The 12,387-nt window shown below is 40.3% G+C and overlaps 1 protein-coding gene across 1 annotated transcript in view; it reads left to right on the top strand.

The window, feature by feature from the left end:
- Positions 1 to 651: 651 nt before the first annotated feature.
- The window catches only part of DPH5 (diphthamide biosynthesis 5), a 44,328-nt gene continuing 32,592 nt past the window's right edge, over positions 652 to 12,387 (top strand). The window contains exons 1-3 of the mRNA XM_056139129.1: positions 652 to 696; positions 947 to 1,107; positions 8,329 to 8,450. Of these exons, the coding sequence (XP_055995104.1) occupies positions 973 to 1,107; positions 8,329 to 8,450 (257 nt within the window). The 5' untranslated portion in view covers positions 652 to 696; positions 947 to 972. The remainder of the gene's footprint in view (positions 697 to 946; positions 1,108 to 8,328; positions 8,451 to 12,387) is intronic.

The following is a 12,387-nucleotide window of genomic DNA, read 5'->3' as shown; positions in this document are numbered from 1 at the left end:
GGAGGGGAAAGCGTGCACTCGGAGCACCCCGGGGAATTCAGAGTAAGCCCCGCCCCAACGCTCCGCCCCGCCCTCTGGGGCGTGGCCGTCACCCGGAACGCCCCATACTCTCCCCGAGCAAGCACCACTGGCTCCGCCCACCGAGGGCGGGGCCTCCACCCGGAACGCCCCATACTCTCCCCGAGCAAGCACCACTGGCTCCGCCCACAGAGGGCGGGGCCTCCACCCGGAACTCCCCAGCCCAATACCAAGATTGGCTCCGCCCACTGGGGGCGTGGCCTCCACCCGGAACTTCCCAAACTCCCAGATCCAATACCGTCTGTCTTCGCCCGGGCAAGGAGCTCCCGCGCTCACCTAGTTGTGGGAAGTTTTAAATCTTTAGCGAGGGGAATGATGAGTCGGCCTCGCTCTGTCCCAGAAGCCATGCTGGGAGAACCGGATGAACTTCCCTTAAAGAGTGAAGGGTCATTTCCCAGCCACAGTAGCCGGCGGGCTGCTGCCTTTCAAACCCGGATTTGGCTCCACCCCCTGGTCCCCGCGCCGCCCGCTAGTCGTAAAGTGTTGCAAAGGCGTCCGCGTTTTGCGGCACCGTAGGTGAATCCCACGGCGTGGATCTTGTGAGCCCGTCACCATTGAGCAAGTTCTCCGGAAAGGTGGTAGTTAGGGAACTGGGGAGGAAAGGATCGTCTGCTCTAGGTTAGTTTAACCAGACAAAAGGCGTGAAGGGGCTCTTGGAGAAAAAGAAACCACACCACCATTTACTCTAATTCATGCTTAAACTTGAAATAATAACCTCAGTCCCCAGTCCTCAGCCCCTGGGGCATAACATCCTCGTGCAATTTTGGTCTTTATTTTCGTGTTTATCCCGAGATTTTAGATGTTCTAAAATAGCAGAGTTCTTTAGCTGTAGCTGAGCCATGTTTTTCTTTTTCACTCCGTCTTGCAGTCTCCCTCTTCCCCCGGACTGTTGAAATGCTTTACTTGATCGGATTGGGCCTGGGAGATGCCAAGGACATCACAGTCAAGGGCCTGGAAATTGTAAGACGCTGCAGCCGCGTGTACCTGGACGCCTACACTTCGATCCTGACTGTAGGGCAGGATGTCCTGGTAGGTGCCCAAGGTTCTGGCTCACGGCTGACCTTCTCTGCGGGAAGCCGAATCGAGCTTTCCAGGTCTTCCTCAAACCCGTTAGACATTCCTGCTCACTCAGATCTGAGGAGTGCGAGGATGAAAATCATATACCGAGTGACTTTTGAAAATAAAAGGATCTTTCTTTGACTTTGCAAGCCTAAATAAGAAAAGGAGTAGTTGCTTTTGCATTCCTGGGAAAATAGTTTTGAAAATTTTCTATTTCTTATTTCATAGTTACAAGCAAATCTTCTGGGTTGAGTGCTAATGAGGTGCCGGCACAGCCTTGATGAATTGGTTATACATTCAGAAACCAAGTTGAACGCTTTCTCTTTGAAGAATTTCCATCGGGAATGGTAATTGCCTTGATGTCAGTCATATCCAGAGAAGCCTTTAAGCAGACATCTTCCAAGGAGGTGTAAACATATGACCATACACGTATGTTGAGTGACCCTGAGACTCAATAACCATAGGATTTGTTAATGAATCAATCACATACATTTAACTCTCATTTAAAGACTCGGTAAATTTTGGAGGCAAAATCAAGTCCAGGTCGATGGTCCAACTCCAAGTAGAATACAATGAAGAGATTGTAAAGGAAAACAGAAAGGATTTTAGAGTTGTCATTATCTATCAAGTTTTCCAAGCAGAAAAGGTGACCTGGTCACTTTCAGGTCTCTTCTCAGATGCACAACCCTGAGAATAATGAAGGTCTCAGAGATACTTTAAAATCCTATCAGGAACAGTGCCTCAGTGGTAAAGTGCATGACATACATGCATGAGACCTGGGTTCCATGGATCCTCAGCAAAGAGGTGGAGGAATACAGCGTTTGGGCCAAGTATTTTTTTTATGGAGTTAGTTCCTGGGACCATATGGTCTCTGGCATCAAACCTGGTCCTCTTAAATGCAAATCATGGGCTTAGCCCATTTCTCCATCTCTCAGACTCTAAATTTTAAGGAATTAAGAATTGCCTTTTGAATTGTGCTTTTACTGAAATAAAAGTATCTGATTTTTATTTGTTAAGATGGAATAACAATATTTAAGCTCAAGATGATGGAAATAGGGGTAGGAGAGAGAGTTCATACAGCAGATAAAGAACATGCCTTGCACACAGCCCACCCGGGTTTGATCCCCCGCACCACACTTGGTCCCTCAAGCATTGTCGCAGTGATACCTGCATGCAGAGCCAGGAGTAAGCCCCCAAGCACTGCTGTATTTGGCCCCCAAATAATATAATACAAACCAAAAAAAAATAGCTGATGGGAATATTTCTGTCTAATCAGCAAGGAAAACTAAAATGAACTTAAGTTTTAAGTTTCATTATCTCCGTATAGGAAAGCCATGGATTTTTGGGTATTGATTTTGTAACCTCCCACTCTACTATACAAATCTATTACTTCTAGGAGTTTTTTGCCTAAGTATACTATCATGTCATCTCCAAATAGTGAGAGCTTGACATCTTCCTTTCCTATTTGATGCCCTTGATATCTTTTCTAACTACTATGGCAAGTATTTCCAGCTCTACATTGAGTGGAAGTGGCAAGAGTAGGCAACCTTGTCTTGTGTCTGATCTTAGAGAGAAGGCTTTTCATTTTTCTCTGTTGAGGCTTATGTTTGCTGTGGGCTTGTGGTAGTTGGCTTTGACTATTGAGCAAAGTTATTTCAACTCCCATATTGTTGAGAGTTTTTATCGTGAATGGGTGCTGGGTTTTGTCAAATGCTTTATCTGAATATATTAGTATGATCATAAGGTAAAGGTAAAGGCCCTCCCGTTGATCGTCGATTTGCTCGAGCGGGCCCAGTAACGTCTCCATTGGAGACTTTGTTGTTACTGTGTCTGGCATATCGAATACTCTCGGTAGCTTGCCGGGCTCTCCGAGAGGGGCGGAGGAATCGAACTCGGGTCGGCCATGTTGGCCGCTTGTAAGGCGAACGCCCTACCGCTATGCTATTGCTCCAGCCCATATGGTTTTTATTTTTTTATTGATATGATGTATTATGTTGATTGACTTGCAAATGTTAAACCATCTTTGCATCCCTAGGTGTATGATATCATGGTGTATGTTTTGATGAGTCATTGGAGTCTATTTGCTAGTATTTTGTTGAGAATCTTTGTATCTGTGTTCATCAGGGATATGGCCTATAGTTCTCTCTCTCTCTCTTTTTTCTTTTTAATTTTGGTGTCTGTCTGTTTGTATTTATCAAAGTGATATTTGCCTCATAGAAACTGCTTGGAAGTCTTTCTGTTTTTTTTTTTTTTTTAATTTCCTGGAAAAGCTTGAAAAAGATTGGCAGTAGGTCCTCTTTAAAGGTTTGGAAGAATTCACTAGTGAATCAATCTGGGCCTGAGCTTTTTATGGGGGGAGACTTTTGAAAAGTTTTTGCTATAAACTTGCTTTGCTATAAACTTTCAATTTCCTCGCTAGTGATAGGGCTGTTTAGCTATTCTAAATCTTCTTGATTCAGCCTTGGGGGATTATAAAAATCCAAGAATTTGTCCATTTATTCTAGGTTCTCTTGTTTGTGGCATACAAATTCTCAAAGTAACGTCTGATGATCTTTTGAATTACTGTTGTTTCTGTTGTAGTATCCTTTGTTTCTGACTTGGTTTTTTAGGCTTCTCTCTCTCTCTCTCTCTGTCTTTCTCTTGATGGGTCTTGCTATTTGTTGATCTATCTTGTTTATTTTTTCCAAGAACCAGCTCTTGGTTTTATTGATCTTTTGGATTTTTATTTTTTTTGAATTCCAGTTCATTATTTTCTGCGCTACGTTTTATTATTTCTTTCCTCCTGCCTGGTTTGGGCTCCTTTTGTTTGTCATTTTCTAAGATCTTAAGCTGTGAAGTCTGGTTAATTATTTAGACCCTTTCTTCCTTCCTGATGTATTCTTGCTTTGCTATAAACTTTCTTAACACTGCTTTTGCTGTATAGTTTGTGTCCTCGTTCTCATTTGTTTCCAGGAATCTTTTGATTTTTCCTTTGACTTCCTCCATAACCCGCTGGTTTTTCAGTAGTGAGCTGTTTAATTTCCAAGTGTTTTATTTTGCTTCTCCATTTCTATTTTCAGTGTATCATGATCTGAAAAGATAGTTGATACAATTTCTTTTTGATTTATGGAAGTATGTTCTATGACCCAGCATGTGGTCTAAATTGGACAATGTCCTATATGGAGAAAAATGTATTTGGCTTTGGGGGATGGAAAGCCCTGTGCATATTGACTAGTCCTCTTTCTACCATTTCTTCCTTCAAAACCAGTATTTCCTTGCTGAGTTTTAGTCTCATTGATCTATCAAGAGATGACAAGGCGGTGTCGAAATCTCTAACTATTATGTTGCTGCCAATGTCCTCCTTGAAGTGTATTAGCAGTTGCTTTAAGTATTTCTCTGGTCCTTCATTGGGCGCGTTTATGTTTAGGGTGTAATTTCTTCTTGTATATCACTTGATCACTTGACATCCCGTTATTCATTGATTAGCTTGAGCGGGCTCCAGTAATGCCTCCATTCGTCCCTGTCGCATGCTAGTGTAGCCCAATGGTGTCTGCTCGCTCCAGGAACACAAAGAGCCTCAAACCGTTTGTTCAGGGTCTTGACGAAGAAGTCTGTCCATCTCACAGGTGGGCAGCCATGCATCCTTTTGAGGTCCCATGGAATCCAGTCGGTAACAGCTCTAGTCCAGCAGTCGTCTTCAAATCCATTATGTGTCCAGCCCATCTGATTTTTGACACCTTGGCAAACAAGGCAGCATCCCTGATTCTTGATTGTCGACAGAGGTCGGAGCTCCAGATTCCTTCTTTCACTTGTTTGAAGCGTGATACTCCAAGCATAGCTCTTTCGATTCCTCTTTGGGAGACCTGAATAGCGTTCTCATCCTTTTTTCATAGGGCCTAGGTCTCTGAGGCATATGTTAGTGCAGGGAGAACAGTGGATTCGAAGAGATGTGCCCGGAGCCATAGGTTCTTCGTCCTCTTAGCTATTTCTTCAACACTCTTGAAGGCGTTCCAAGCCACTCTCTTCCTTCTGTGCAGCTCAGGTGCCAGGTCGTTCTTCATATTGAGTTCTCGACCTAGATACACATAACTTCTTCATAGTGAGATGTTCGTTCCATTGAGAGCAAACGGAATGTCAGGAACGAGTCCGTTTTTCATGAACATTTTCTTCGTGAGATTCAGCTGCAGTCCGACCTTTCCACTCTCACAATTGAAGTTGGCCATCATTTGTGCCACTTGGCTAATCTGTATATTCCTGTATATATTTCCTGTATATATTCCTTTTTATTTATTTATTTATTTATTTATTTATTTATATATCTTGGCTTTGCAGTCCAGAATCTTTTCACTCAGGAATTACTCCTGGCAGTGCTCAGGGAACATATGGGATGCTGGGAGTTGAACCCGGGTCGGCTGCATGTAAGGCAAACTCCCTACCCCGCTGTGCTATTGCTCCAGTCCCTCTGTATATATTCCTTGATTATTAAGAAATCGAACTCTGGTCGGCCATGTTGGCTGCGTGCAAGGCAGACGCCCTGCCGCTGTGCTATCGCTCCAGGGCTGGAGCGATAGCACAGCGGTAGGGCGTTCGCCTTACAAGCGGCCAACATGGCCGACCCGAGTTCAATTCCTCCACCCCTCTCGGAGAGCCCGGCAAGCTGCCGAGAGTATTCGATATGCCAGACACAGTAACAACAAAGTCTCCAATGGAGACGTTACTGGGCCCGCTCGAGCAAATCGATGATCAACGGGAGGGCCTTTACTTTACTTTACTTTACTTATTAAGAAATGACCTTCGCTCTCCCTGCACTTCATTTATTACCATTTTTTCTTCAAGAAGCATGTAGAGTTATTATTTTATCATTAAGTATTTGTGAAACACCTCCTATTTATGTTTTTAAAAATGTTTCACACATGGAACATGATTATAACTCTTTAGGTACTGCTCATATTTTAGCCACACTGACATTTTCTCAAAGTCATGGATAGTGAGTGATAGAGCCAGAATATGAACTCAGGCTGTCATAAGCTGAATCTACTCTCCTGTCTTTTATGCTGGATTGTGTGTAAACACAGTATGCATGCATGTTAGTGAGAAGCAATCTAAGGGAACTCCTGCGGAGCGAATTTTAGCATATTGTCTATCCTGAACCTGCCAAAAAGAGATCCTTAAACACAGAACCAGGAGTAATCCTTGAGCTTCATTGGACACATGGCCCAAACACAAAATAAGTATATAAATAAATAAATGCAAATACCAAAAAACTGTAGAGTAAAATAATTTTCTACTAGGAAAATAATTCTTATTTACCTCTTTTACATGAAAGGACCCCAAACTACCTTGCAGAGGCCACTAAGTTATTAACACTGGAGAGAAAACAGCCTCGGATACAGAATAAATGCCAGAGAGTGAATAAAGGCAATCGCTGATGGTTGTACTTTTCTCAACTACTGCCCTTTCCTGTCCTCTCTGTCCCCCTGATTTCAACTCTCAGTAGCTCTATGGGACGATAAGGAAACAGAGCGAAGCTATACCCAGATGAATTAGGTTAGGAAAAAAGAAGGAAGAGGTAGACAAGGGAGAAATGAATATTTTCAGTGACATGCAAGAACAAGCATAATACATACTTGCGCTTTTCCTCTTCTGTTCTTTGACTTACATATTTTTTTCAAGGAATAATCGTTTTCTCCTTGTCAGATTGTACTATGATTAAAAAATATTTGCTATATTATACCTTCATTGGACTCACTGTGTGATTAGATAGTATTCTAAGAATATATGCATATGAATTCATCTAATTTTTATCATAATCTAGAAATAGGGAAGCCATGGAGAGTACAGTGTGTAGGATGTTTGCCTTGCACACAGCCAGCCTGAGTTCAATCCCTGCCACCCCATATGATCCTTCAACCTCACCAGGACTGATCTTTGAGTGCAGAGCCAGGACTAAGTCCTGAGCGCTGCCAGGTATGGCCCCAAACCCAAAATTTAAAGAATAGAGATGGACACCATATTTGTCCATGTTTTATCAGTGAAGGAAAGAGCATAAGAAAGTTGACTTGGGATATTAAAATAACCCCAAAATTCAGAGAAGTTCACATATACTACAAATGTTAAGATTTACGATCAGATTAATAGCTTATTAACTGTTGCTGCTGTAGGCTGGAGCAATAGCACAGCGGTTAGGGCGTCTGCCTTGCACGCAGCCAACATGGCCGACCCGAGTTCGATTCCTCCACCCCTCTCGGAGAGCCTGGCAAGCTACCGAGAGTATTCGATATGCCAGACACAGTAACAACAAAGTCTCCAATGGAGACGTTACTGGGCCCGCTCGAGCAAATCGATGAACAACGGGAGGACCGTGACCGTGACATCTAAACTGTTGCTGCGTGCCCTATTTTTGCTTGTTCTCTTTACCCTTTGCTACTTCAGCTAAGGTGCACCTCCTAGATTTATTTTCTTCAGAGTAGAACTTGTGATTAGTTCCCAGGTTTCTATATATTTAGAATTATCTTTATACTTCAACTCTCCCATTTTAACAGGAATTAGAAAATATTTTTTCACTGGATCTCCAGATAGTAGAGCGGGTAGGTGCTTAGCTTGCATGCAGCTAACTCAGTTTGAACCTGGTACACCACTGGGCATAGCCTGAAAAAGAAAAATTATAATTTTGTGCGGTATATATTAATATAGTTTTAAATTAGTCTTTTCTGCCATTATGTTTGCTGCTTTTATAAACAAATCTTAATTTTCTATCATTTTTAGTTATCCATTTTTATCTAAGATCTCATAGCCTTTTCCATGAAAAAATAAGACCCAAACTACTGTGTGCACTTATAATTACTATTTATGTATTCTGCTTGTTACTTAAGTAAGGCTTATGCATGCATGTTCTTTGCTCATCTTACAATATTCTGCCTGGTCTGTTAAAGACAAATTTAGAAAAAAATTAAAATGCAAGAAGCCGCAGATGTTAGGAGAGCTGCTTTCTCTTGGGATATTAAAATAACCCCAAAGACAGAGTTTAATTGCAACATAATATAAAGTGTTTGCTCATTGATGGGTTGCAGTAAGTGATCTGTGTTTGGATGGTTGCCAAGATTTGCACCAGCTCCAAGACAGATTTTGTGTGTGTGTGTGTGTGTGTGTGTGTGTGTGTGTGTGTAAATGGTTGCTGGCTGTCTTATTTTTACATTGGGCTTAAATTTATAGGAAGAGTTTTATGGAAGAAAACTGATTCTTGCTGATAGAGAAGAAGTGGAACAAGCTGATAATATTTTAAAGGACGCTGATACCAGTGATGTTGCATTCCTTGTGGTTGGTGATCCTTTTGGGTAAGTCAGAGAGGTTATTTTTGAGTTTTAGTTCATTTGCCTTTTTAAAAAAATCACTAGGAATTATTCTAATGGAGTCAAAACCTTTGCCCACAAGGTTCTAGTAAGGAACTGTTTACCTAAGCAGTCTAAAATGTTACACTTTCCACTTTTTTAATCACCTGTTTATCTATAGTGCTGACACTATATTTGCCTTGAACTTTTCATGTATTGAGTCTCAAATTTCACTTTCTTCCTCACCCACTCCTGCCTTTAGAAGTCGGAGAAACACCCAGAGATCAAAGCTTGGTTTTTATTTTTGCAGAGCATGTGCTATACTTCTGAACTGCCGTTCCTGTTCCTCAGATTATAATTTCTCATATTTATATTAGGAACTGTATTCTGCATAACCAAAAAGATTGGTTTCTACTTGTCTAATCATGTATTGTTAATTTCTAGTGTTGAGCAGAATAGCAGAGTTCTTTATTTTCAGCTGGTGACTGAAGATTTATGTAACAAACTTAAGGAAAATAAGGATAATTGCATCACCAGGAGCCTAACATCAAGTATTTTTCATAAGAATGAAGTTGTATGTATCTGTTGTCTACTGGAAAACATGTAATTATATCCATGTATGATGTAACAGATTGTATATAATTATGATACTTAATTGCAAATGACATGGAATAACCATGAATTTGAATAGATAATCCATTTTATCCTTTGACCTTGTTTTCTGTGAAAGCTAGGTTTTTTTTTTAATCCAAATTAGCATAACTGTTCCTTTTTCTAGTTATAGTAGGAAAAAATACTTATAAAAACTCTTTTCTATATAATATCTTAGAACTTATATAGGAGTTTTTCCATTACAACATTAAGTTCTATTAAAAACCTTTGTTTTCCTGAAGAACATCTTCTGAGCCTTTCAAACTTTCTGAAACAATTTTAAAATTGTGACAGTTACTTAGACTAGTAGTCTCAGTCTTTTTTTTGCCGGCGGGGTGGGGGGTGGGGGGAAGTGGTGTTCTGGTCTACACTCAGCAGTGCTTATGACTTACTTTACTTTTGGCTCTGCACTCAAGAATTACTCCTGGTGGTGGCCAGGGGACCATATGCAATAACAGGGGTTGTACCCAGGTGGGCTGTGTGCACGGCAAGTACCTTACCCCCGGTACTGTTTCTTTATCCCCTCAGTCTCTTTCAACTTTCATGGGAACCAGTCACTGACAAAGTCCAATGAGCCAATGCTGTATATAATGAGGTTTGATATTAGTTATGATCAGGTGACTACTGAAGTTGAAAGTATATATTTAGAAACTTTCACATTAATATTAAAAAGTACCTTTATGCTGCCATTCATAATAAAATTTAAAGTGTTTTTTGTTTAAGTGGTATTTTATGTTTTATTTTTCTGATATTCTTCCCTTTTTTGCATTTGACAATTTAGAACTTGAATTAGAGAAGCATTATTATTACATTAATTTTATCAAGTTTTGGACTTCTTTTTCTTTCCACTCTAGTTGCCACCATTATGCCTGATACTACCTCTTTTTATCATATATTCTATAGTTTGATCATGTATTCTACAGTTTAATACAGAAGCCTTTTGCCTAGACTGTACACAGATACATATTTTTTTTCCTTTTTGGGTCACACCCAGCAATGCATTAGGGTTACTCCTGGCTCTGCACTCAGGAATTACTCTTGACGATGCTTGGGGGACCAGATGGGATGCTGGAAATCGAGCCTGGGTTGGCCACATTCAAGGCAAACACCCTACCTGCTGTGCTATCACGCTAGCCCCTATACACGGATTATTAACTGTGCCATGATCATATTCATATTTTATACACAGTTTGAAAATCTCAATTCAACTCAGAATAATAACATTATTACAGCCATTATTGGCCAGACAAGGAAAATAATATCCAACCTGCTCTTTACCTATGTCCTGCCAACTATTATTCTATACACAGAACAATTGGTTTGTCATCTTTCTTTCAGCTATTTGATTTCTCAGGTACCTAAATTTTGGAGGGTGAGGAATGATTGTAATTTATATGAAAACTTAATATTTTAATTTTTAATTTAATTTTAATTTTTGTTTTGTTTGGAGGATCTGCCCAGCAAAGCTAGGAGCTACTCAAGCTTAGTGCTTGGATTGTTCTAGAAACCTTACAGATCATGGTGGATTGAATCTGAGCCTCTGCATGGAAAGCAGACAACCCAGCCCTTTGAGCTCTATACCCAGCTCTGTATGGGGTCATTTTTTTAAATGTTCCCAGACCCCCAAAACTAACCTACTATGTTTTTCCAAGTAGGAACTTCCATACTTTGACATAGTTAGGAAAACAACTGAGTAGATCATGGTTCCATGTCTAGAAATGATGCACTTAGTGGGGAAACTCATTGGGATTGTGAGAAGAAAACTTTGTAAGTCTGAGATAGCAATAGTTAGTTCAATATCTCATACAGGAACTTAAGGCGGAACTTATCTCGGATATAGAATTTTTGAAGTTATCTGTAAATAGATGTTATTTGAAGCCAGAAGAATAGATTTTTCTTTCTTTTAGGAAAGAACAGGGGAAGAGATGAGAACATAGGATCAATCCCTAAAAAGCTTGAACATTTCCTAGTTAGAAAAGGGAAACCACAAAATGTTTGTTGTCACCAAAACCAATACCAATATTTGAAAAGGAACAGGTGGTCAATTTTTATGTACTGCTGAAAACTTGAGTATATATATAAGGTTAGTAAGGTGTGATAAATTCATTTTAAAATTATTGTTATTAAGGTAATGGGGGGCTGGAGTGATAGCACAGCGGATAGGGCATTTGCCTTGCACGCAGCCAACATGGCCAACCTGAGTTCGATTCCTCTGCCTGTCTCAGAGAGTCTGGCAAGCTACCGAGAGTATCTCGCCCGCATGGCAAAGCCTGGCAAGCTACCTGTGACGTATTCGATATGCCAAAAAAACAGTAACAACAAAGTCTCACAATTTGTTGTGAGACGTTACTGGTGCCCACTCGAGCAAATCGATGAACAACTGGAAGGTAATGGGATTCACAATACTGTTAATAACATTTTTCATGCATACACCTTTCCAACATCAGGTCTGTCACCTGAGAACCTGCTTCTCTCCATCCATGTCCCCAGGACCCCTCACCCTCACGCCATGTAAGCTAACTTCGATAGTCAAATTCTTTAATCCTGATGACTTTGATCATTTGTTATTTTCTTATTATGTTTCTTTTTATCCCCCACATATAGGAGAGTGCGCTCTCTTTCTCTTTCTCTCTCTCTCTCTCTCTCTCTCTTCATGGAGGTAGTGACATATACACACATATAGATAAGTAGATATTTATAGAGCTCATAGAAATGATGACTAGAACTAATAGATAAATAGAACTAACCTCTTGAAATTCTAAAAAATTATTAAAAATTTTATAACTTATGAAAATCATAAAAAATTATATTTTTTCAATAATTTCTTTCAGTTACATAAAATTTAAAGAATATTATGAGTAGTACTGTGCCAGTACATTCTAGAGTTTACATGAAAAAGGTAATTCCTCCAAATGTAAAATTTAGCAAGAGCGAAGAGAATTTAGGAAATTTAAAGAGGAAACCTGAATAGGCCTATAAGAATACTTAGTGTTTTAGCCTAATAAAGGGAATATTTGCTTTTTATCAGTAAATATTATAGATGTTGCATGTCTGTATTAACAAGTAAAAGATTATAAAACTTCCCCAGCAAGCTAGGAAGTCTAATTAATTTAAATTAATTTAATCTACTGTGTTTGGCATATCGAATACGTCACGGGGAGCTTGCCAGGCTCTGCTGTGCGGGCGAGATTCGATATGCCAAACACAGTAACAACAAAGTCTCCAATGGAGACGTTACTGGGCCCGCTCGAGCAAATCGATGAACAACGGGAGGGCCTTTACCTTTACCTTT

The sequence above is a fragment of the Sorex fumeus genome, unplaced genomic scaffold (assembly GCF_029834395.1).
Source record: "Sorex fumeus unplaced genomic scaffold, SorFum_2.1 ptg000131l, whole genome shotgun sequence".
In the NCBI taxonomy this organism is placed as follows: Eukaryota; Metazoa; Chordata; class Mammalia; order Eulipotyphla; family Soricidae; genus Sorex; species Sorex fumeus.
This window is presented reverse-complemented; position numbering and strand designations above follow the sequence as displayed.